We start from the raw sequence: 26,972 nt of genomic DNA, 5'->3' as shown, positions 1-26,972 counted from the left end.
ATGCTGTGGCACAGTGAGTGTTGCAGTTTAGCTCAGGCCTCCCCTCCAGGCCTTCAGGCTTTCTCCAAGTGCTTCGAGGCTGAAGTTGCTCTCATCCCAGAGGAGTTTGAAAGGAAATCCATTGAGCTGTTCCAAGTATTGGACGTGCAAATAAATACAGTTGCAATTTTAAAGGAAAATGTTGTTGAAATAGAGTGTATTTTTTCATGTGCAAAAGAGAAATATGCAAAATTAAGACTAGCAAAGTTGTTAAGACATGGAATTCATAGTTATGGCTTCCAAGGCGCTGTGTGCGTTGCATGTATAGAAATGCTTTGGGCATGTGAGAGTACCAGACTGTGGTTACTCTAGAAGTTATAGCCTAGACTTTCATGAGTTTAACGTCATTAATTGTAAATGGAAAATGATGCTTGTTGATAATGGTATGCACTTGGAAATATCTGATTGTCTTCTCCTTCACCTCTGTCATATCTTTGGGTATTGCAGGCCAAAGGCTCTGACAGGCAGATCTGTCTGTCACATTCCTGGTCTTGCAAATGTTTATGACTAACTTCTCATTTGTGCGTAGTGACACTGATGGATATCATTTGGAGGCACAAGTGCTCACTCAGGGGCACCGTGACTGTACAGTGTCAAAGCACTGAGCCACAGCTCTTGGCAGGGCTTTGGGTGCTCATGCAATGCAAAATAATGGTATCAGATGTGCAAAACTGCAATGAAAGGAGCAAACGAGGAACAAAAATGGTATCTTTTAGTCACTACATACCTTTTCTGGTTTGCTGGAGGATTCTTTGGTGCTGTCTTTAGACATTTGTCTCCTTTGATGCCTTGCTTTGGAATAGTACAATATCGTTTGTGCACACAGACTTCTTATGGCTTCCTGAGAGATACTTGGAGGGTGAAAAAAATGGTTTTATTTGCAGAATTTGGAGGGTGGGGGCAATTATCATAAAGCCTGAGATTTGTTGTTGTTGTTGTTTACATACAGGTGAGGTCTGCCATAAATCCTATACTCAGTTTTCAAACCTTTGTCGTCATAAGCGCATGCATGCTGATTGCAGAACCCAAATCAAGTGCAAAGACTGTGGACAAATGTTCAGCACTACGTCTTCCTTAAATAAACACAGGAGATTTTGTGAGGGCAAGAACCATTTTGCAGCAGGAGGATTTTTTGGCCAAGGCATTTCACTTCCTGGAACCCCAGCTATGGATAAAACGTCCATGGTTAATATGAATCATGCAAATCCGGGCCTTGCTGACTATTTTGGAGCCAATAGGCATCCTGCTGGTCTTACCTTTCCAACAGCTCCTGGATTTTCTTTTAGCTTCCCTGGTCTGTTTCCTTCAGGCTTGTACCACAGGCCACCTTTGCTACCTACTAGCTCTCCTGTTAAAGGACTACCAAGCGCAGATCAGACAAACAAAAGTCAAAGTCCCCTCATGACCAACCCTCAGATACTGCCAGCCACCCAGGATATTTTGAAGGCACTAAATAAGCAACCATCTGTAGGGGAAAATAAGCCAGTGGAGCTTCAACCAGAGAGGTCCTCTGAAGAGAGGCCGCATGAGAAACTCAGTGACCAGTCAGAGAGTAGTGACCTTGACGATGTCAGTACCCCCAGTGGCAGTGACCTGGAAACCACCTCTGGCTCTGATCTGGAAAGTGACATTGAAAGTGAGAAAGAGAAATTTAAAGAAAATGGTAAAATGTTCAAAGACAAAGTAAGCTCTCTGCAGAGTTTGGCTTCAATAAATAATAAGAAAGAACACAGCAATCATTCCATTTTCTCACCATCTTTAGAGGAGCAGACTGCGGTGTCAGGAGCGGTGAATGATTCTATAAAGGCTATTGCTTCTATTGCTGAAAAATACTTTGGTTCAACAGGACTTGTGGGGCTGCAAGACAAAAAAGTTGGAGCCTTACCTTACCCTTCCATGTTTCCCCTCCCATTTTTTCCAGCATTCTCTCAATCAATGTATCCATTTCCTGATAGAGACTTGAGACCGTTACCCTTGAAAGTGGAGCCCCAATCACCCAGTGAACTCAAGAAGATCCCAAAGGGAAGCTCTGAGTCTCCCTTTGACCTCACCACTAAGCGTAAGGAGGAGAAGCCAGTTACTCCCATACCCTCAAAGCCAGCAGCTCCTCCTGCAGCAAGCCAGGACCAGCCTCTAGATCTGAGCATGGGCAGTAGAAGTCGAGCCAGCGGCACAAAACAGGCCGAGCCCCGGAAAAACCACGTCTTTGGTGAGAAGAAAGGAGGTGACCTCGAGCAGAGGAAAACGTCAGAGGCCTCTTTGCAGCACGCCCGACCGACTCCCTTCTTTATGGATCCCATTTACAGGTAACTGACCGTGTGCTGCGTCCTGGCACCCTTTGGCACAGCAGTGAGGTCTACCAGGCTGACCTGCACCGCCCGGCTCCAGTAACGCCGTAATTAGCAAGTCTTCATTACTGCCTTGCTTTCAGTGGGTTACCAGTTAAACCTGTGCAGCGTGGTGTGCAGTAGTGTAGCCTCTTAGCCAAAAATGAATTGGCGTCATTGATTTGTATTTACTGTTTATTTGGCAATACCAGTTGGCCACAAATTGCTTCTTGCCAAGTGGCTTTACTGCTCTCTGCATCTTCCTTCCCCGGAGATTAGAGGGCGTCTCGAAAGTTGCCATTGCACACCACCTCTTTGTTCTTCCTAAATTAAACAGCAGTATCTCAAATAAGCAGATTTGTCCCAGGATGTATAAAACTGTGGAAATTGAGAGTGATTTCTGCCCTTTATAACACTGATTTGAGTAACGGGTGGATTTATCTAGGCATTGCATTAGTATAATTGGAGGCACAATGGCCTTGTGTGTACAAAGCCTAACCAGTGGGTTGGTTAATCTGATCTACCTTATTAAATCAATGGGAGCCTTTGTGTTGGCTTCGACGGGCACAGAAGCAGACGCTGTTTGTCAAGTGAGGTTTTAAAAATGAGTTGTAAAATCCTGACCCCTCGGTGTCTTCCAGTAGTGCTGACACCGAAGCCACTGGGAGCTGGATTTCACCTACATCCCGTGTGCGTCAGCCCCTGGTTGCCCTTTGCCTTTCTGCTTGCATATCTGCAGTCAGCTGAAGTCATGCATCTAAATTAGTCCAAGGAAATATTAGCCAAAAAAATAAAATGTTTATTACCTAAGTGACTGATTTTACAGCCTACTGTTAAAAAAAAAAAAAAGTTAGGGCTGTGAAAATGATTTTAATTTATTATTGCTTTATCTAAGAAAGAAGTGCTGTAGGCAGAGTTTTTGCAGAATGCTGTTACAGAAGACAACAGGCATTCATTTTGAAGAAATGTAACGTGATGCTGTTTATTGAGATGATCTTGCTTATGCCTGTTTGATATCTGTATTGGACCATAGTTTCTCTTTGTGTCTTTAAATACTTGAAGCAGTGAAAATGAGTCGTGTTTCATGGTCCTGTGCTACGAACTAACAAGAGCCATAGAAATTCTGGCAACATAGCATGAGGTTGTTAGAGAGCCTTCCTTTGCTGTGAGTTACATCTGCATTAGGACAGCAGGATCACTGGTCACAGCAAGGTCTTGCACGGGCAGCACCTCAGCTCAGAGCTCCTGCTGCCTTCAGTTCTACTCTCCCAACAGAAGAACACGCTTGGTTGCCTTATTTCTTCATGAAAGTCCATAGTAATTAGTCATTGGTTCTTACTGTCATAATTACTGGCATTTTGAAGTGGAATTACTTCCTCTGTAAATGGCACCATTGCCTTTAATAGCAATTCACAGCCCCCACCATAGCAGTGGGCTGTGTGCAGGAACTGAGAGCTGACGTACTGTCCTTTTTGGCCATTACCTCTGAGAAACAAATTGCCTGATATGTAACTGGACGTTTTAAACATGAGTAGCTGTGTAATTATTAATGTCTGAGACTGATTCATCATAAGAAAATCTAATTTTAACATTTACAGAGTAGAGAAAAGAAAGCTAACTGACCCGCTCGAAGCTTTAAAAGAGAAATACTTGAGACCTTCTCCGGGATTCTTGTTTCATCCACAAGTAAGTATTTTGGGAATTTCGATGTTGTAAACAAGCCTGTTGATGCTTCAAAGCAGGTGCAGATAAATGAATGCAGCCTTAGTCATTTTTGGATTTCCTAAAGCACAAAGTTTTTGCTTCACCATTGTGGTGGAAAAGCGTAAGCATTGTTCTGGGCTTCTTGATGTTTTGCAGATGAAACAACATGTTTTGATTAGAGAGGAAGCCAGATTCAAACTACATGCATGTTTGAGAACTGCGTTCTTCCAAAACCAGAACATAACCACTAAGACTTGCAGCTGCCCTGTCTTCTTCAGGGCCGTTGTGGTGGAGTCCATATTACCTGCAGGGAGATGATGTAGGTTCAAAGCTGGGCAAGCAAAGCTGAGCCTTCCAGCTATTTGCCTGCTCTTGTAAGATCCGTTGCTTTTGTCAGTATTGAAGGAATCTAAGAAAGGAGACAACACCTTCTACCCAATGCATTCGGGCCTCCTAATGCAAACACTCCATCTCTTTTAGGCAGTAGTCACTTGCAGTGATCTTGTAGGATCCCTTCTCTTTCATGCCCAAAGCCATGCTATACTAGAGCTGCTGTCTCATTCGTAGGCCTTAATCATACTTTTTATTTGCTGAATAACAATAATTTGTAAGTCTTTTTTTTTTTTTCCTTCAATGACAACAATAGTTGTAATGTTAAGTTCTGTGGAATGTATTCTGAAATATGGGACTTAAGGAGACCTGGGAAGGACAGCTGATGAGCTGATGGCATGTGTAGTTGCAGGTATGCAGTCATAACACTCTTCCATGAGGGGAAAGTGCAGCAAAACAGCCCTTTTCAGTTCCAGTGCCTGTGGGAAGTGAAGGGTCTATTAAGTATTAAAATTGTGGAGAATTTATGTACAGGATTTAATAGCAGCTCAGCACCTCCTGCTGAGTTATGTTTTTTTGTCAGGGTTGCAAAGCGATCAGTGAAAATTCCCGTTTTGTAGCAGACAGGACTAATGCACCAGTGCCCAAATGAGGCCTGAATCCTCCTTGTGTCCCCTGGTGTAAAACTGAGCTGATTCCTCTTCATCAAGTGAGTGATCCTGTTAGAGCAGATAAATGGTTGTAAATGAATGGTGAATTATTTAAATGAAGATATTTAAAGTGGAAGAAATGATACAATTTTGACGAGTCCCTTGATGGATCTTCAGGTGTGCATCTGTGTTGTTTAATTAAATTGGGTTTGAGGGACTTTGTGAGTTTTAGCACATGATGGTGTGATGATGCCAGTGGTTGGTGGTGTGGAAGGAGGCTGCTTGTGCCAAATTGCCTTGCTAGGAGGGTATTTGGGGGTGAGAAGGAGTTGGGTACTGCCTTATGAAGCCAAGGAGACCTGGAGGAAGGTCAGTAGAGGATGCTGGGAGAGGTTAACGTGGTGAAATGGAAACAGCAGTGAGTGCTCTACTATCAGTGAGCAGGACCTGCCCCACTGTGCTGATGCATGAGGACAGTGCCAGTGCAAACAGCATGTCAGGTGTCAGGGGCCAGTTCTGTGCCATGAGGCCAGCAGGGATGGCTCCCACTGCTGAATGCCACCCCAGGGTTCTCCTGTTGTGTGCACAGATGGCTGCCTTGCACCTCTTGGCCCATCCCTCCACACTTCTCATTTGCAATAGAAAATAATTCCATGGTAAACTATTGGCTTTTGTGTTACCAGTTACCTGTCTGTTAGGGTAACCTCGTGGGAGATAGGTGGATGGAAAAGTCCTGAGCGTAATGTGCGCTCTAAATTCATTGTAAAAGAAAAATAAATCACCATCACGTGTCATGTCAAAAAAGCAAATGTCCAAATCTGCTTTCTTGCTGACTTTAATAAAAAGGAGCCTCTTGTTTGCAAAAGCAGAGCTTGGCTCGGTGTTTATAGAGGGCTGGGGAATGCCTTGCAGAAAACTGCTTTTGTTTAACAGCCCCATTCACCCCTGTAAAGTACAGGTGTGGACTGCCCCGTAACTTTCCATTTTCTGCTGGCAGGTTCTGTCTCTGTAAGATAGGAACAAAATATTTTTTATCATTCCTGTCCTACAAACGTGTATTTCTGTAGGTTGTTTCTGAAACAGTTTGATTGAACTGAGTCTAACCAAAAGCTTGACTTCCTTCTTTAAACTGGATAATAGGAGCAGTAACAGACTAATCATTAAAATAGGCTTTGGAGTAGAGATGAAGGTCATAAACTGTGCTGTCCTTACCCTGCTTTTGCCTGGGCAGAACCCTTCCAGTGCCAGTGACCCCAAAGCTGCAAGAGATTGAGGCAGATAATTGTGTGTTCACAATAATTTACTGTAACAAGGATTGCCTTTTTAGGGAGAGAATGCCCCAGTGTAACAGATCATTCAGGATAATGTCTTAATTAGTATCTTTAAATGCGATCTTAATTAGTAGTTTGATTGCAATGAGGATTCCAGCGCAGGAATAATGTGTTGTTTTTGTTTCAATTTTGCTCCCAGTTCCAATTGCCTGATCAAAGAATTTGGGTAAGTTCATGCTTATATTTTTGATTTAATCGCTGTGAAATAAATTGCATAAGAAAAATATAATATGAAGGATAACTTCCCACACAATTACAGAGCACGCCACGCTTTCCCACAGAGCGCTGTAGCGGGTAAATGCCGTGTGATGTCCAATTGGCTTTATTTTCACTGATCTAATCCTGCAGCTTTTATTTGGTGATGGCAATGGGAGCTTTACCTAAGCGAGGGTTTCAGAATGCGCTCTTTGTTTGTACCGAACTGAAAATGTTCCAAGTTGTTTTCCTTCAGAGATTGTAGTGACAATTTTCAGGCTGAAATATTGTTAGCTTGCAAGAATTAGAAATATTTAATCTATGTTCTAGAACATTAAAACACAGAGCCTCGGAGGACTTCGCACTTGTTATTGACTTCAGAGGGAGTCAGTCACTTTAATAGCTTCGAAGTTTGGAGTTTAATTGCTATATTTAAAGCCCGAATAAAACACCCACTTATTTGCAGTGCTGGGATCAAACTTGTCCTGTGTGTATAGTTACAGTCCCCCCTCGTGTGAACAGAAATTCTGCTTTTAGTATCTGGGATGCATTCAAGCAGGCTCATCTATTTTTATAAAACTTATTTTTAATACATCTAAATTGCTCTTGAAAAAAAAAAAAACAAAAAAAGAGCCACAGCAACTGCTTTTACAGATGCAAGTGGAATAGCACCGAGATTTGCTCCTCTTATCGCTGAACCCATCAATACTTGCCCCAGATTTTTTCCACCCTCACGGCTGTGGGTCTCAGAGGGAAGACTTGGGGCTGACTCATGCTTGCTCATGGCTTGCAGTGGGATGTGGGCTGGTTGCACGAGCTGAAGCCAGGATTTCCCAGACAGAGATGGCAATGTGCTCCTGCCTGCATGCATGAGGCCCCAGGGATGTCTGCACACTGCTCTCCTCCACGGCAGCCATGGGGCTTTGCTTTGTGCACATGTGGCTTTGGATGCCCGTTTTGTCTCCTTGAAATGCTGGTGTCTAAGATCCTGAGGACAGATCCTGAATGAACTCAGTCACAGAGAGGTGACTGGAGCTGTGGGAATGTCTGTACCCAAAACCCCGTTGCAGCGATGCTGGCCTTAGTGAAAACCAGTAGAAGAACCAAAGGGAAAGCTGCAGAGATTTCCGTCATTAGTCCTATGCAAGCAGATGACAAGCCCCTAGGATGTAGGATCAGGTGCCAGGCTTGGAGGAGTTCCCAAGCATCTTCTTTGCAGCAGTTCAGAGCGGCCATATCCAGAGCCCATGGAGGGACGTGATTTGGTCTGTGCGCCCTGCATCTCAGAGATGCTCTGTTTGGGGATATTTGGGGAGCTGAAAACCCCAGCGCAGCCTGTTTCTTCGGTCTCCTTTCTTTGGCATTGGCTTGGTCTTTGGATTTCCTTTGTTCTGTTGTTGTTGTGTGAGCGTGAATCTCCAGGCCATGCTAGTGCTTGAGCAGCTGCAGCAGCAATAGGTATGTAAGGCATAAAATGCCTTGCACGGGATGCTGATTCATGGGTGAATCTTCATCTTGAGAAATCTGAACGTCACATGTGCCTTTCTGTCTCAATTCACAGTTGCCTGTGCCGCATATTTCAAGATTGTTTCACATTGTTTCTCATTGTTTGGCAGGAATGCTGTAGTCTGACTCAATGGGGAGCATCCTCTCTTGAGCGGACCATAATTTATTTAGTCTGTGAACTTTTTCATTCCCTACTGGTCCCATCAAGAGAAAGTTGCTATAAAGAGATTGTCTAATGAGATTCAAATTTCATTTGCAATCCCCTTGTGGAGCATAATCATTAAGTAATTAAATTAATTTGAAAATAAATGATAAGAACTTTAATGAGTACATTAACGAAGCTTTTATTTTACGGGGTGTATTTTAAGACATGATCCATTCTGTTAGATTTAGATAAACGCTCACCAACAGCATTAACCCAAGTAGAGATTTTGTGGGTCTGAGCTGGAGGTCAGCTGAAGTTTTTTACAGCATGTGTGAGTTCAGCTGTGTGTGCAAGGCCTTTGGGCATGGTACAGCTCAGCCAAGTGGCTGGATGGCCAGATACATTACAAGCAATTCACAAGTTGTAATTTTTAGAGAAAGCAGCATGACTTGAACCGGGGAGGAAGAAATTCTGAACTTCGGTAGTTGGGTCTTCAGGATTTCTCTAAATAACAGTAGTAAAAATAGAAAGCAAACGTTTGAACCATTTTTTTCCCATGAGTTGTGACCATAAAGTCAGTTGTTTTTATGATAATAGCATCGAAGGAGTCTCGTTAGTAAAACATTAGGTCATGTAATTGATGACATTGTCTGCTAGATTATTTCATATCATCAGGTTATTCTTAAAAAGTAGCAACAACAAACCTTGCTTTATTTATGCCACTTTCTCTGTGGTTGGTTAATAAATTTTAAGACAAATATTCAGGACCCCTGCTGATGGTATCTTGCCTGTTGAAATGTTTATAAATACTTGTTTTAGCCGATTATGGTAATGTCTGCATTTCTGAGTCCGAGCTGGGGAATTGTGACTACATATTAGTTTGCGTCAGTAGGAGGTTAATGGGCTCTCAGGGAGCAGGAGGGAGGTGGGGGGAAGCTGCTTCCTTTTCCAGACATCTGGACGTAGATTGAATCAACAACTCCTATATGTAAATCAAAAGTTACTGCTCCCTATAAAACGCTGTCAGTCACCAATCTCAGATTAGGAGCAGACATGACTTGTCCGTAAGGCCGTAACTGCAGTGTGAAATATGTAACGGGACCTCCTTGCTCTCCTGCCTCCTCAGAGGGCTTTCTCCATGGATGTGGCAATTCATTGATCCCCTCCTTGGGGTCATGCCTTCCTCCCTGTGCCCAGTACGGGATGGTTGCAGCCCTGGGTGCCTGCTGGGGCTCAGATCCCCAAAAGTTTCCATGCTTGGTGGTGTTCAAGCACCATCCCTGGAGCAAAGCACCCTGCTGAGACTTGATGCTGTAGCAGTTTCCACCAGGAGCTCGGGGTTTTGGAGGAGTAAAGGCTGCTTGGGTTGTGTTTCAGCTGAAGGAAGGGTTCTCCCTGATTGCTCCTAAAGAAGCTCTGCAGAACAGGGAAAGTCTTCTGGATTAATAATTATCTAAACAAACAAACAAAAACCAAACACGCCACCAACAGGAAAAGAAAGGTAAGAATACATCAGCAGTTTTTGCAGCAGTTGGATTGTATCACCAGCTTCACCCAGGGGTGTCAATGGGATGTGAAGGATTAAATCTGTTTGTAAACAGCACGGGAAAGGGAGCAAACAGGCTAAGAGCAGAGAGCCAACAGTTTATTGAGAACAGCTAAACGCAAAGCTAACTGCAGGAGTTCCACCAAAAGCTGAGTCACCAGGGATTAAAATAGCAGAGAAACTCCATGTTAGTAAGTACCTAGTTACACAGAGGGGAAGGTATAACTCTTAGCTCAGGTCATTCAGGAAAAGCATCTTGAAGTCAATCTGAGCGCTTAACAGAAATGAACTGAAAATGTCATTATGTTATATTGTTTTCAGGTCTTGAATACAGCTGAAACCCCTCTCAAAAAAGGCAGAGTAGAATTAGAAAAGACGCAGAAAAGTGTAACAGTGATGATCAGAGGTAGGGAACAGCTTCCCCACAAAAAGAGCCTTAAGTAGATCTTGATTTTTGAGCTTGGAAAAAAAATGCCTGAGAGAGCTGTGCCACAACTTTGTAACATGGTGACTGGTGAGCAGGACCTGAGTGAGAAATGGTTATTCATTAGTTTTTACAATACAGAAAAAATGAGGGACACCCAGTTGAATTATCAGGCAAAAGGATTTTGTTCAAAGGAACAAAAGCCAGTGTATTTCATATGCACCTAATTGTGCTGGTGGACTCCTTGACAAAAATGCAAATGGATTCAAAGTGGGTTTAGAGAGATGAATGGGAGCTAAAGCCATCACCTCCCAGTGCAGTAATCGAGATGCAACCACTAATTAAAGCTCTTACACATCTCATTTCTGGCACGTGACAGACAGTGGGCAGAAGGTCTGGTCCTTGGAGGACCATTTGTGTATCCCTGGGGCCACTGCTTAAAACCATGGCACTGGTTCCCCAGAAGTGTATGTCAGAGTGTTCATAATTCCTGCTTGGTCTTACTACTTCTGTCCTAAGCACCACAAATGCTGGATTTCACATCACTCTGTTCAGATTTTGCAAATGGATTGATGAGTGGTGGATGTTAACTGAAATTTAAGTAGGTGAGACCCCGTTGTTGGGCAGGGATGACAGGTTTTGTATGGGCTGTAACATACCCGTGCTGCACGTGTGTGTATCATCCCCATGGCAGTTTCTGTGCCAGGTGCTGTGCAGCACTGGGGGCATCCCAAATATGCTAGGGAGAGAGGAGCAGAGGGCAAGAGCTGAGAAGCAGCTGAGATGTGACAGAGAAGAGCATCCTGAAGGTTGCAAACCCTTCAGTGGTTTGCAGCTCGCTTCCCTATATCTGCATTGTTGATGCCTTCCAAACTTTTGTGTAGGATTTCCTTTTCCTACTGCTGATGTCAGCTTTTAGCCTTGGGTTTTTTAGCCAAGTTTTCTGCAGAGGAGCATCAGCTTCTGCATGGAGCTGGTGACCTTCATGGTGGTGCGCAGTCTGGGCAGGAAGGCTAACAGGGAGCAAACTCATCTCTCGTCTTCATCCTGCTTTAATCAGAGCTGGCTTGTGTGATGTTGCAACCTCTGCAAGTGCATTTTTGGAAAAAGAATTTACTGCCCCTGTTATTCTTAAGAAAATGCTCCAATATTGTGAGCCCCATCTCTATCAGATAGACACTGCTGTAATCGTACCGACAGCAGCAGAGTGACACTGATTCATATCAGGAAAGACTTTGGGCTGAGCATTTCCCTTTGTTGTATTTCTTGAAACACATAAATCATACCAGGTAACTACAGGGATCAGTCTTTAAAAAACACAATAGTCATTCCTGTGGTGAGAAACATATTTTAGGAAATCTCGTAATGCTTTATAGTAATTGGAAGTGCTTGTATTTCCTCTGAATGAGGGATTTAAGATTAGATCCTCATTTCATACCTGTCTCAGGACTGATGTAGTCCTGGTGGCAGAGAAGGGTTGGTACTGACCTACAGCACTGTACATGAGAGAAGATTCATTCTCCATTTCTCCTCTGCAAAATCCCAAAGATAATAAAAAGAAATAAGCATGACTAAGCCATTTTAAATGGAAAGGGGAAAATAGTTGCTTTAATATATTACTGAAGGAAACCACGTACGTGAGAAATGATGATCCAAAAATGATTTAAAACCACTAGATAATGAAACTGACTTGAATATTAAATATACATAAATAAAACATTTATTATACTTCTCGATGCCCTTATTATTCTTCACTATAAATATGTGCTATCATAACCCATACACTGTCTTGTCACTGCTAATCAGCCTGAAGGCCAAAGGTCATTTTTCATTCAAACCATTAATTTTCCACAATTGCAAAACTGATAAATGATTTCTTGCAGGGAACAATTAGAAGGAGTTACAGGCAGCAGAAGAACTACTATAAAAGGTTTAAGAATCAATTCTTACTGCAGAAAAATATGAAGTCCTGTAAAAATAAATGTATGGTAATGTTGAGTCATATGGGTTGATAATGACATCTCTCTGCCGAGATAGAATTACCTCCTCTCCCAGCAGCATCATCATTACATATCTCATGCCTGTGATCAGTACATGTCAAAATCCTTCATATTGACAAATGTGCTGTCCACTTGCATCTGTGGAGAATGTTTTAGCAGCTGAGTGATTATGAATCAAACCTCAGAGCTTACAGCCCCTACTGCCTCGCAATGCTTTCCCATTTGTTGCCTGACAAGTAAATGTATCTTGACTTCCCTCTGAGATTTTCTTTTTTTTTTTTTCTTTCTTTTTTTTTTTTTGCAGCGTGTTTGATGAAAGACATTTGGCAAATTGGCAGTGGTACTCTGTACATTGCAATTTGTACTCAGCATTAGGAGCCTGAGCATGAAATGAGAGGGCAGGCTGTGGGCTAAAGGGAAAAAAAAAAGACCAAAGCCAGAGCTAGCCAGCACCTGCAGAGCCCTGTCTGGAGACAAATGTGCAGTTCTTCCCATTAAAATAACAGCAAAGGGAATCAGAGTAGTCCTTGTGGATTCTGAAGAATGTGCTGCAGAGGTGTTCTGATAGATAGCACTTGATTAATGCTGTGGTTTATGATGAAGCAATTTGCATGCTTGTGGCATGGGATCTCCGGTGCGCCCACCTTCTTCAAGTGCAGTTCTTGCATTTCTATTGTTTGTTTATTTTTTTCCATTTGTTTATGGTGACAGTAGGAGGCAGGCAGCTATTTTACCTGTCAGGAGGCTCAGCAGCAATCTTCAGCTCTTTATGTGACAATGTTGGAAGTTTTGGAGCCATTTCTTGTGGTCATTTCCAGACACTTTGAAGGGAAACAATCTTCAGAAATTATTTAATACCCTCTCTCTGAAAATTAAAGCCCTTTCATACAGCTACAGGAAGAGGCAGCATCCCAAAGTGCATAGGGTTTACAAGCAACTGAAGGTAGAGTAGAAATATTAAGAGGTTGTAAGAAAACCTGACAGGCATCTAGTGGGTAATGTGAATGAATAAATAGCACCAAACCCACCAGAGCTTCATTTCTGATGGATTTATGTCATGACGTTTGACTCTGATCTGCAAGATTTGACTGAACGCTTGGATGTGGCTGGGACAACGATGGAGCTTCTCGGCTTGTTGCATCTGCTAGTTTAGCTGGAGTGCTTTGTGTCCTTTGAGGTACTTGTCCTCTGAAAGTCCATAATTAAAAAAAAAAAAGTAGGAATTCATCTCTTACCGAATTCTCTATTTTTTCTATTGATTTGGTCTAAAAGAGGCCAATGGTTTCAGTAGATGGGCTGCACACTCATACGCGCCCACAGAGTACGGCTGCACAGCTCTGTTTCTGTAGCTGTTGAGGCTTAAAAATAACATGAAATGGCTGATTTAGACTTTGTATGGAAGCAGCTTTACTTGTAGCCATTAGAGCAGTTCTGCTGTGTACTGGTCTTGCAGTGGATCAGACCCATTGCAGCAGTTATGGGGGTTACTCTGAGAGGGCCATCATCATGGCCACCTCATTGCATACTCTGCCCAGTAGTTTTTGTGACTGCAGCTCTACATTTGCTATTTTGTATGTCTTCTGGGAAGTCTGTGTCCTTTATGCTTAGCACTTTGACCACAGACACAAACCCACAGCGGTACTGACCGTGCCGACTGTTGTGCCATCTTCCATTGCAGATGTCAGCTATAGAAAACATGGCCGAAAAGCTGGAGAGTTTCAGTGCCTTGAAGCCAGAGGCCAATGAGATGATCCAGTCAATGCCATCCATGTTCAACTTCCGAGCCCCTCCAAGTGCTCTGCCTGAGACCCTCCTGCGCAAGGGCAAGGAGCGCTACACCTGCAGGTAACAACACAAACCTACTCCATAAACAACTCCTTGTCTAGATTGCCTCATCACTTTCATATTCACGAGTGTGTTTTTGTTATTGATTGATGTATTTTTTTTAATTGTAAACTACAGAATTGTTCTTCTCATGTTTTCCTCCCTTTGGCATCCAAAGGAATCAGTGATAAAACAGATGACTTATTAGGACATAAAATGAAGATGACTGTACATAGAACCAACATGAATAGGAGCTTTGTCAAGGAGAGCAGAATTAGCTGTCTTGAGGGCTTGCACGTCATGTAAAAAAAATAAATGCAGTCTTAAAAACTAAGGGATGCAATGTTCAAAGCCAACACGTTAAGCAGCCACCAGCCTCATTCTACTGAGAGCTGTGTGTGCTCTGTCCCCATACAAAAATGAGCTGAATGTGATTAATAGAACTGGAACAATTATAAACTGAATAGTAATACGCTTCTTAAATGAGCAGGAAGGGCTCACGATATCTGTATATAGGTAGATAATATCTGTATCTATCAGGATGTATCCACATTATATATTTTACATTATATAGTATGTATTTCATGTATCACATATATTTATGCATGTTGTATATATAAAATCATTATTATTCCTGTGCCATATTATAGAGTTTGGAGATTTTTTAAATGTAGATCTCTGTGTCATCTCCAGAATGCACAGGTATTTGACATTGGCACATTGGTTTATCTGATCTTTCTGAAAACATGTAACCTTCTTTCAAGACGTGTTGTTATAGAAATATACCTTGATGGATTAAATCTTTGAGTCTTGTCAGGTCTGATCCAATTCAGTGCACAAGATGATGTCACGTTTGCTGACACGTAGAATTGGCTGAAAGGTTTGAAATTTGCTTACATTGAAGTTGAAATCCAAGACTATAATAGCAGATCCTCATGATTCCAAATCTGAATGTGACAGATAAGCACTTAGTGAGATTAGAGATTTTGTGCAATCTCTGAAACTAGTATGTTTCCATGTGCCATTTGCTTATGCAGAAAAAAAGCTGGTTGGTGCCAGCAATTCCAGTTCCATTCCTACGTGTGTGTATGTCTCAATCACTTATATTTATTTGATGCTTTTATTGAGGTGTCATTACACTAAAGCAGTGCCAATAGTACCACGTAGCTGTGATTCCATTAGGGCTGTGCCTGTAGCACGTCTCAGACTGGAACAAAGCCAGCATTGCTTGCATTGCCTTACGGAACCTCTTCTCACCACAGATACTGTGGCAAGATTTTCCCCAGATCTGCAAACCTAACCCGTCACCTGAGGACGCACACTGGAGAGCAGCCCTACAGGTACCACAGCCAGTTACACACATTGGTGGTTGTGCATTTTATGTGAATAAAGCAAGGGGACACGTGTGCAAGAGTGGATATTAATGGTGGCTTTGTCACTGACCTCAGTGAATTTGGGGGGTGAGACACATTGCCATTGGAAAAGACATGTCCTCATGGCTAAGCAAAGCTGTTCCCACGTGGTTGCTGTCGTGTCAAGGTGTGTGCATGATGCTGGAGAGGCGCTTCAGCATCACTCACCTGTCTGCTCAGCTGTGGCACCTTGTGCATGAGCCTGAACCCTTTCGATTATCTAGATAATCCCCACTGATATCAGCAGGCACATTTTGCTGCCCAAACCCTCATTGCTACCCACCATTGCCATTTTGATTTTGTATCTAAAAATAGGCAGTCCTTGGTAAGCAGGGTTGCCTGTGATCAGGCAGATCACTGCTAGGAGAGCTGGGGTGGACTTTTTGACTTGATGTTGGAAGTGGGCTGCCTCGTGCCAGCGGAACGTTTCTCCCCAGTTAACTCACCAGGAAATTTCTATTCTTTGTGGGAATGTATCTTTGTTTCTCAGAACCTTTTGAGGATGGCAAACATGAAAACTTGCCTTTGTTTAAAAAAGGGCTTTTTAGAATCATAGAATCACCAAGGTTGGAAAAGACCTAAAAGATCATCCAGTCCAACCGTTCACCTATTCCCAATAGCTCCCACTAAATCATGTCCCTCAACACAACATCCAGTCTTTCCTTGAACACCCCCAGGGTCGGTGATTCCACCACCTCCCTGGGCATCCATTCCAGTGCCTGACCACCCTTTCTGAAAAGTAATACTTCCTCATGTCCAGCCTGAATCTCCCCTGCCGTAGCTTGAAACCATTCCCTCTGGTCCTATCACTAATGACACGAGAGAAGAGGCCGACCCCCAGCTCACTTTTTGTACTCCTCTGGGCAAGGGTGGCTGCATGCAGTGCTGCTGTTCTGTATTTACACTGCAGAGATGGCGGGAGGTTTTGGTCATAGCCTGTGGAATTCTTTTGGCATAAGCAGCCACCCAGGCACCATTTGCAGTCCTGTCTTTGCCATGTGGGATGGATGGCACTTTGAAGTGAGTAGGGCGAAGTGATTTTCAAGAGGGTTCACAGCCATGTTTTGCCTTACAAAAACCAAGTGGGCTTTTGTTGTTGTTTGTGTTTGTTTGTTTGTTTTGGTAAGAACTCTGTGGTGTTGTTTTAAGCCTAAAGTTGGGTGTTTTGTCAATCATCTGATTTCTGAAAGATCCCAGTTGCAAAAACATGACTGCATTTATATCTGGATGCTTTCTGAGGTCTGAGTAACCAAAACCCATGTGGGTGTACTCTCTTGTTGATAAGGATACGTATGTGATATTTTATCCAGGACAGTTACACACAGAAATGCATATGGAAGCTTTGCCTTATTGAAAATGAAAGATTAATTTAAATCAGCTGGAAAGAAGCCAGCTCATGTTCCAGTAAAACAAATGCACGAATTTCTGCATCACAGTTTTATGACCTGTAAAGAGAAGACTAAGCTCATTGTTGGGGAGGAAACAATATGGTGGGGTTGTTGGTTTTTTGGTGTTTTTTTTTGCCTCCAGTCTCTTTGGGAAATGCGATTCACATCTGATTTTATTGAAGAAATGTCTTGATGCATGTAATGCCTGTCCGTGACATAAAAGCCAGGAACAATTAGTAGCATAATGGGTGATTTCAGCACTAAAAAATTGACATCATTGACAAGCATAAGAGACATGTAGAGAAGTACAGGAGAAATGAAAGATTGAGAAACTAAAGTGGTGAAGACTGTTGGCTGGTTGCCAGCAAGAGAATTTGGAATAGTTATAGTATGACTTAGTAATGGCTTAAAGAGCAATGCAGTAAAGGCTTTAGGGACTCCAAATCACTGCCGAGTATGAAAATTGATGCCTCTGGTACCAGAGTGATAGACTAAACTACTCACATTGGCACAGTATTAAAGGTTGGAATTGTTTATTGCTGGTTTTTGCAAGATAACCAAATTTCCTCTGGGATTAGCAATCAAGCAAGCTAATTCCTCGAGAAAAGATTTAATCACACAGTATAATTTAGAATAGGAAAAGAAATAGCCCTTTTTACCTTATTTGAGCATTAGAAGAGATCTGTTTCATGTTTTTTTTCCAAAAGTGTTTAATTGTATTGTATTGGCAGCACATGAAACAATAGAGTTATTGCTCTACTGTTTTCAAACTTCCCAACTTTGCGTGCAACAGTTTAAAAAACATGGGAATCAATTACCCAGGCTAATTTGATGCCATTAACTCTGAAATATGATGCTCATTCCTAAGAGCAGTATTGAAGAGATAAAGAGTAATGTGAATTAAAGATTAAAACCAATTGTAAAAGTGATGTCTTCTTTCCAAGAGCACGGCTCTCCAGTTATTCAGCCAGAGCACTTTGGAGGGAGGGTTTTGGCACAAGAGGGACCAAGAGTTTGAGTAGTTAGGCAAATCTTGGAAGGTGCTTCATGTCTCTTAGAGTAAATCTGACGTTTTAAGCAACTAACAAACGCTTTTCTCCCCACCTGTTCTGCCTTTTTAGATGCAAATACTGTGACAGGTCCTTTAGCATATCTTCCAACCTGCAGAGACATGTCCGTAATATCCACAATAAAGAGAAGCCATTCAAGTGTCACTTGTGTGACAGGTGTTTTGGTCAACAAACCAATCTTGACAGACATCTAAAAAAGCATGAGAATGGCAACATGTCTGGTACGTATGCTTTTTCCCTTTCCATTACCCCCTGTGTGCAGCTCACGTATGCATACAAGGACTTCACATTCCCATTCAGTGCTGACTTTGAGCTCTGAGAGTGTCAATAGGCACAAGTTATTCTGCACTGTCTGCTCTGGTGAGGGGATTTTTGGAAAATATGTAAGTGCCTAAGCTCTGCAGACATTTAAAGTGCTTTGAAAATCCCAGCATTAACTCTACCCTTGTATAACTTAATACCACTGGATGATGACTTTTCTTTTGGCTTTAATTAAGCCAACCAGAACATTGTGAGAGCAGTCTGGGAAAATTGGTTGAATCCCAGCGATTTGGCTGTCGATAGACATCCCAGCTTTAGAGTCTCAGGGGGTACCCTAAAAGATTTTCTTGGCACACTGTAAAATATTCCCACTGTCAGGAGCTGAAAATCCCCGTGATGGAGGTAAATGCCCCAGAGCAAGTTTGTCACCTCACAGCAGCAGCAGAGGCAGCACTCTGTGCTGAGAATCGTTGGTCTGGTTAAGGTATCTGCAGGGTTTCATAAACCTCTGCAGTCTTTTCAGTTTACTTCTTGCTCCAGTGGAAATAACCAGGTGCACGTACTGAAGGCAGAGCTGTGTGTTCCCCGGTTCACAAAGATGTCTTCAGCTGGTCTCAGTGCTAACAAACCTGGGTGATGATGTCAATGCCTGCTTCATACTTGATGGAAACCTACAGAATTCATAACTAAATTTAAGCTCCATTTGCTCAGTTCAGCCATTGGTTATTGACTGATGGTTCTGAAGCTGCAGGGTAATGGGGAAGATAAGTGGAAAGAGTCATTTTGACTGGGAACCACCTTCATCTGTGGATAGTAACTCTTCTCTTCTAAATGCCAGTTTTACAGCTGAAAGCTGGCAGAGCACCATGAACAGCTCTCACTGGGTCTCACCCGTTAAAACATCATTTCAGTTTTGTTTCAATTTGATTTAGAAGATTCAGCATAGCAAATGTAAATGAGGAACAACAGATGTCCTTTATTTCTCCTGTTAAGGTACTGCAACATCTTCACCTCACTCAGAACTGGAAAGCACAGGGGCCATCCTAGATGACAAGGAAGATTCTTACTTCACAGAAATTAGGAATTTTATTGGAAACAGCAACCACAACAATCAGTCCCCCCGAAACTCAGAGGAGAGGTAAGTTGTGACTGTTACAGTTTCCTTTGTTTTACATTCACAGCAGAACAGGTGGACTCTACATCCAATAGCTAAACCTGGAAGGATTACTTAAATGTAATTTAAATGTGTAGTTAGTAAAGAAGGGTAAGCTGAATTCTTAAATGAAATGGAGCATTATATCTAAGAAGTCCTGTTCTGCAACTGACTCAGTGCCTAGAAGGATGCTTGCTAGCAAAAAGTCAGTAAGGCTGTGGGTAGGTGAGAACACCTGGTAAGATTTATTAAGTGTACGTGTTTCGGTTCTTTTAAGCTAGTAGAAGAGAGGCCATTTCGAAGTATTTTCAGCTAATAAAGATTACAGCTAAGCTAAAAAGGCTGTAAAGGGATACACATATCAACTATACATATTTCTGTGAGGCTGGTTTTGCGTTATGAATTATTTATGCTTTTGAGTTGGCATTACATTATCGACATCAAAACTTTCTTACTGTTGGTGACAAACTTCACTGTCTTCTCAATTTCCAGATGTCTTTGTGAAGGAATAAAAATGGTGGACGTAACAAAAATTTCCCTGCAAGTATTGGATTAAGTGATTACATGCATATTCAAATTTCATTCCTTCTTGATTGGCTATGAGGGCTTGGGATTTTTTCTTTGCACATCTGGTCTCAACATGTCCTCCAACAGGAAGTCAGCAAAGTGAAAAGGTTGCTGGGTTATGCAGTGTTTCCTTTCTAAATTTGGCACTTCAGACTGCTTTTGATGGATATTTTATCCCTGGCAAATTGCTGCATTTGAAAGCATAATTAGAGAATCTGTTTTCTTAATCACATGGCTTTTGTTACTTTGGTTGTAGTCCATCTCCCTTTCATTCCTTGCAGCCTCAATCGAGCATAACAAGCAAGTTGGCAGCCTAAGCTATAGTCAGCAATTTCTTATATCTGCCTATTTAAATAAAAGATGATAAAGAGATACTGCTCTGATTAACTTAGAGAGGGGGTGGTTGCTCCAGCTCTCCCGCCTCTGGATAGCCTCAGATGTTTCAAAACTGTGATACAAACAGACCATTCCCTAACTTTTCTTAATGCTTGTCACAATCAGCTGGAATTTGCTCAGAAAATAGATGAAATTACGCTATTGTGTAATAAACTATCTTTCACTTGTATGTCCTCCATAGGGAAGAAAAGTACATCTGTTATGACTGTGAGTCTCACATTAGATATCAAACATGTTCATAGGCCTCATCCTTATCTAGCTAAAACTTTTGCTGTATCCCATATTGTCCCATACAGTCACCAACTGTAGGCAGACAATAACGTTTCCATTTTTGTAACTGTATTCCTGGAAGAGTAGGGACCTTTAGCACAGTTAGAACAATAGCTGAATCAAGGCCTCCATGCTACGTAAAGCAGTAGAGCAGATAGGCTGGTGGCTGCATTCATGTGGCCCCATCGGTTCAGCCCAGTCGTATCCTCAGCGCTTCTGGCCTTGCGTTTGCTGATGCCACAGTTGTGCTGATTACTGTTGGCCCTCTATGAATGCAGTGGATGTGATGTGGCTGCAGATAGATCCAAGCCTGGTGATTGAGGCCGTTTGCAAGTGAGCCCCTACTACAGCGTGGATGTTATACCCTTGAAAAGATCCCATAGGAAGTAGTTGAGGAAAGTTTGGATGCAACAGACAATGCAGTAACCTTGTGTGGAGCAAAGGGTTCTCCACGTGCTCATTTCATAAGACTAAAGACTTCTCATTTCAAACGTGTTATGATCTTTCTTTAATTCTTCAAATCAGTCAGTAATGCAGTTCAGTCTGGAGGCAATATTACGGACAACTCTTTGGGTCTTCAGCTGAATCACTTAGGTTCCCATGTATGTAATCCATACGTTTGGTTAAGTAATATGGCTTCCAAATGGATGGTGGTGTGCAAAATTAATTATGCATGCAATTTGGACTTTAAAACGCTGAACACGGTATTGGATGTCACTGTTGAAAATGCCAGATCTGATTTTCCGAGTTTCTCGACCCCTTATGGCTTCTGCAAAAAGTCAATGAGTTGTTTTGCCTAGACTACATACATGATTGGAAATATGAGATGAAATAATGCGTGAGAAAATTTGGAATGGATATCTGAACATCCTTCCTCTTGAACAGTAGTTTAGGCTCTCAGAATGACAGGAAAATCTCGTGCTGATTGCACTGTAATGCCCCACTGATTTCTAGTGGAATTTTCTACAATAGTGCCTAAATGAAATGCTGTTATTTTACTGGTACATCTTTTTTAGATCTGTCTCTGGCAGCCCGTTGGCATGGAGTTTTCATGAGTGATTTCTGATGATCGCATTTGTTTCTTTTGGTACTTTCAGAATGAATGGCAGCCACTTTAAGGATGAAAAAGCCATGGTAAACAGCCAGAACTCAGATTTGTTGGATGACGAAGAGGCAGAAGATGAAGTAATGATGGACGAAGAAGAAGAAGAAAGTGAAATGGCAGGGAAAACGGTCAAAGAGCCTGTTACAAGTGACATACACGAGGGGACTCCTGAGGAGGATTACGAGGAAACGAGTACTTTGGACATGAACTGCAAAGCTTCCCCTGGCAGGTTGGTTTCTTCCTAGTATTGGTTTGCTCAATACACAAATAAAAACAATAAACCATACAAGAGTGCCAGCACCAAACTGTGTGCTGTGGGAACCTGTCTGAGGTAGCCAACTTTCCCGTTACGATAGCAACGTCCGTCCGTGTTTTGGTCAATACCAGCCCTGTTTTCAGTCTCTTCATGCAAACTATGGCCTCCAAGGGGAAAAATAAGTTTGCCTAGGGAACTATTGTCATGTTCTGGGTGAGACAGGAAATGTTCATGGGAGATATGTTATCTGCTCCTTAAACATACTCTAATATTCCATAACGGTCTCAAGAAAGGCTGTGGAGACACCACAGAAGAGAGACAGCCTCTCCCACTTCTGCTCCTGCTTCCCACTTGCTCCTTTTTAGAATAGAAAACGTGGTTCCTTTTGTTTCAGGACCATGGTGCCACAGCACAAGGTGGTTTATGAACCTGTAAAAGGAGAAAAATCAGAGGTGTAAATGTGAGAGGAAGAGGGATTGCAGGGAGGATCAGCCTTAAACGCTAAGTTGGTGATGGTGGGCAGCACTAAATGCTACCAAGGGTGGTTTGGCCAACGTGACCATGCACTGCAGTTCACCAGCAGGACATCAAGGGGCTCTGGGGGCTCCTTCCAACCTCCTGCTTACCAGGCTGCTCTGCAGCACACATGGTTTTTGGTTAAAAACCTGGGAGTAAACATGAATGCCTGAATAGTGTTGAGCGGCAGCAGTTCACTGGCAGCCTCCAGTTAACTGATGTTAAAAGTCCCTGTAACCTCTGTGGTGTTTTTGTAGGTATAAAGAGGAGGAATATAATAAGACTGGACTTTCAGCTTTGGACCACATAAGGCACTTCACAGATAGCCTCAAAATGAGGAAAATGGAAGAAAATCAATATAGTGAAGCTGAATTGGCAGCTTTCAATACTTCCCAGCTGCCAGAGGACCTAAAACAACCATTGTACAGGAAATCCAAATCCCAGGTAAAAGCTTAACTCAGTTAAAATGTTATTGTCACCCAATACCTAAAGGATTAAGCTGTTAGTCTGTGGCAGGCAAAGTCTTTTCAGATTGGTCAGGCAGGGCTGGGCTTCACCTCCATTAATCTGAGCGTCCCTCAGCTTCCCACTGCACTCCCACTACAGTGAGACAGCACAGGGTGCTCTGGCCTTGGTACCAGGGGATTTTCTTACTTCTGTGTTGCTTTTCTTCCTGTCTGCCACCTGCCGTGATAAGAAATCTGCTCCCTGCTTTCAGGCATCCCACGTGTTTATGTGGATGCTATGCAATTTAACTGTAGGGATGCTACTTGCTCTTCTGGCTTGTCTTTGTGGTGTTTTTTTTTTATAGTCTGTTAATGTTACCTCATCGAGCATGACTTAGAAACAGTGATAATTGAGCTAACATTCAAGGGGCATTTCTTAAAAAGGATCTTTTTAGCCCTTGTGAAAGATTTGTATTTTAAAAACTGCGGAATATAGCTGTGGAGAAGGTCGCAGCAAAGGAGACTGTGGTATTTGGTGAGATACCATAGCAGCCAAAAGATAATGTGATGCTTCAAGCTCTTGAAAGAAGCCTATTTACTGTAACATGAAGGCAAATGAGAGTCTCTGGGACCTTGCCTTTTATCAGCGCTTTTTTCAGAGCTTCATGAAGCCAGGGGAAGGCTCAGATAATTAACAGTATCAGTGGGGCAAAAACATCAGTGGAAATGTTGACAGGTTTCACCTGATGCACTGCAGTTTTTTTGCCATTGAACTTAGCAGACCAGTCGTGGTCTAAAAGACGCCGTAAGCAGATGGAAGCTGAAGGTTTTAAGCTCAGAGAACTTGCAGCATGACCTCTTCTTTTTCCTTCTTTCCCCATCCAGGCGTACGCCATGATGCTCTCTCTCTCTGACAAGGACTCCCTTCATTCTGCATCCCACAATTCTCCCAATATGTGGCACAGCATGGCGAGAGCTGCTGCAGAATCCAGCGCCATCCAATCCATCAGTCACGTATGACATTGTGAAGTCTTACCAAGAATGGGACCAAGTCCAAACCAGTAGCATGGCTCTTTCATATATGACTATTTAAAAGACTGCTGAGCAGAATGCCTTATAAATCTGCAGGGTCACTCATTTAAAGTCCGGTGACCTTAAACTGAATAATTTTAAAAAGAAAGAAACTATTTATTCTCAATATTTTGTTTTGCACAGCAAAGGCAGCTGCTGACTTCTGGAGGATCAATGCGACTTAAAAAAAAAAAAAAAAAAAGAGTTTCAGTGGATTATGTAAACTGGGGCCAGGAAAAAGTGTCTTCCAGTTCACCCGGCTTTGAGAGGCAGGGGCAAAAGGGTTAAGACTGCATTGATACACACACGGGCACTCCTTTAAAGTAGGAACTGAATTGATTTTCTTTTTGTGTAAAATAGTTTGACACAGGATTGGGAACAGTTGCTTTTATGTACAAATCTCTTCATTAAAGCTTTATGCATTTTAGCCCTTCAGAGAAAGAAAGAAAACAGCTACACGAAATGCACACTATCCATCAGAAACGTAGAAAGAAGTAACAGGGAATATTTTGTTCTCTCCGTAATTCTTTTGCCTTCTCAACTGCATTGTTTTAAAAAAAAAGGAAAAATGAGAAAAAAAAAAAAGAACTATGAGAAACAATACATAGGAGGCTTGTGTATATTGTAAACTATGAATGTTCACTACTCCAAGAAGCTGAATCATCCCGATAATTCCGTGGAAGCACCGCGTCCATCGACAGCACCACTAGTTCCAATCATTGTAAGGAGGTTTTAATTTTAGACAATCATGTCGCTCTTCTGTTGTGTCGCTTCCTTTCCCCCTTCCCTCTCATCTCTTCTTTGTGTTGTGTGTACCATGTATTTATTTGTTGGCAAACAAACGTTTGTTGGTTAAGAATAGCACTGTTCCTGTAACAAACAGCACTGCTCCAGTCCCCCACTGCGCTATGATGTAGGCACCCATGTACTTAAAAACACAAGTGAGGTGAACTGATCTGTGTATATGGGAGTGCAAAACAGTGTTTGAAATTTTCTTACATTCCTCTTTTATTTTATTTGTTTTTTTTTCCTTTTAATGAACTAAATAACTAATAGATGCGACTTAGTTTTTTGTTTTGTAATACGGTAAATTGATTCAATTGTATAAACAGTTATAATTTCTTCATGAAAGCATGATTCTTCTGATTAAAAACTGTACCCAATATTTTATGCTGGTTGTCTGCGAGCTTGTGTGATGTTATGTTCATGTTAATCCTATTTGTAAGATGAAGTGTTCCAAATTTATGTTTAAAAAGAAAATAAATAAAGAATGGAAGGCATTCAGTTATTTTTGGGGGTTTTTTTGGCCTTTAGTGAGGGACCAGATTTCTTTTTCCTTTTGTTTATAATCTCATTTTGAAATAATCGGCAAGTTGAGGTACTTTCTTTAAATGCTTTGTACAATGTAACTGTTACGCATTTCAGTACATTACTATGGGAGGATCAACTTTAAAAAAAAAAAAATAAAGGACTACAAAACTGAAGGAATCCTTTTTCTTTTTGCTTGTTCTTGTTTTTTTTATCTGGGTCAGGTCGGAAATGTCATTTTTCATCTGCAGTTTGGGGAGTGAAGAGCGCACGCCTGTGTGTCGCAGCGCTGTGAGTAACCAGTGCTTGGGGTACAGCAGCTTGAGTCATAGAGTCATGGAATCACAGGATGGCCTGGGCTGAAAAGGAGCACAGTGCTCATCCAGTTCCAACCCCCTGCTGTGTGCAGGTCGCCAACCAGCAGCCCAGGCTGCCCAGAGCCACATCCAGCCTGGCCTTGAATGCCTGCAGGGATGGGGCATCAACAGCCTCTTTGGGCAACCTGTTCCAGTGCCTCACCACCCTCTGGCTGAAAAACCTCCTTCTCATATCTAACCTAAACCTCCCGTATTCCAGCTTAAAACCATTCCCCCTTGCCATATAACTGTCCACCCTTGTAAACAGCCATTACCCCTCTTGTTTATATGCTCCCTTCAAGTACTGGAAGGCCACAGTGAGGTCTCCCCAGAGCCTTCTCTAAGCTGAACAAAGTTTCCTCAACCTTTCTTCATAGGAGAGGTGCTGCAGCCCTCTGATATCTTAGTAGTAAGACAATCTCTGCTCTCTGATCATCTTAGCTTGGTCTTGGTCTGGTCTTTTCAATCCCAACCTCAAATCTCAGTATACTTCTGGAGGGCTGAAAGGGAATAGTGAGGATGACCCTCCCCGCCACTCCCCAGTGTTGCCCTTTGCAGCTGCAGCACATGGCTGTCCTTTGTGTTTAAATGTCTTGAGTCTTTTTTTTGCAATAGGACCAAGGGTTGCTGTCACCAGACGGAAGGAAGCTGGCATAAGACTGTTCGCATTGTCCCAGTGCAGTAACCGCATGCAAAAAGCAGCACTGTTCAGTGGGAAAGGAGCATTGAGGGGCTATGATTTGTGGGAAGTTTGGTTAAATTTGGCACCAGCGAAGCCAAAAGTACTTCCAAAACCAGAGGCCTTTAGTTCAGTGCAAAGGCATGGGAAGGTGCTGCTGGCCAGATATCCCCCCAGGCAGCACAACTGCATTTGCAGGTTCTAAGTTGCATTTCGGAATACCAGGGTGTTGTTCTTGCCTTCTGGTCTCACTTACTTGATATCACCAGGCAGAAACATGGGTGTTGTTGTGGCTGAACACAGCAAGGACAGGCGCAGGCTGCCTTGGGTAGCACTGCCAGCTCCCGAGCGCATGTCAGTGGCAAGCTGTGACCTACAGGCCTGTGATTTTCACCTAAACCACACCTGGAAAAGAAGGAAAAATCAATTTAAAAAAAAAGCCAGCTTTCATGGTTTTGTCCTCACTTCATTGGCTTGAGCCAATGGTCAGGTACGTGCAGATAATTGCATAAATAGCCCATTATTTTTCATGCAGTTCAAGTCACTGAGGAACTCGGTTTTAAGTTTCTGCCAAGTAAAGGGAACAAATAGATTAATCAGTCAAGTTTTATCTGCAAACAACTTTCCAGATCGTTTTCTCCTTTAATTTGATGCAGTGACAGTTCTTATCAGCTCTGCCCTCACCTGACCTAGATGA

General features: G+C 42.4%; 1 protein-coding gene across 1 annotated transcript; it reads left to right on the top strand.

The window, feature by feature from the left end:
* On the top strand, nucleotides 1-25,416 carry MECOM (MDS1 and EVI1 complex locus). Its single transcript, XM_042881037.1, has 11 exons — nucleotides 1-135; nucleotides 808-2,345; nucleotides 3,965-4,052; nucleotides 6,521-6,547; nucleotides 13,876-14,042; nucleotides 15,284-15,361; nucleotides 17,943-18,112; nucleotides 19,146-19,290; nucleotides 21,636-21,872; nucleotides 22,673-22,859; nucleotides 23,747-25,416. The coding sequence occupies exons 1-11, from the start codon at nucleotides 1-3 to the stop codon at nucleotides 23,879-23,881; spliced, it is 2,907 nt and encodes a 968-aa protein (XP_042736971.1). The 3' UTR covers nucleotides 23,882-25,416.
* The last annotated feature ends 1,556 nt before the right edge of the window (nucleotides 25,417-26,972 follow it).

This window comes from Lagopus leucura, unplaced genomic scaffold (assembly GCF_019238085.1).
Source record: "Lagopus leucura isolate 7727_CA_CO unplaced genomic scaffold, USGS_WTPT01 Super-Scaffold_100029, whole genome shotgun sequence".
In the NCBI taxonomy this organism is placed as follows: Eukaryota; Metazoa; Chordata; class Aves; order Galliformes; family Phasianidae; genus Lagopus; species Lagopus leucura.
This window is presented reverse-complemented; position numbering and strand designations above follow the sequence as displayed.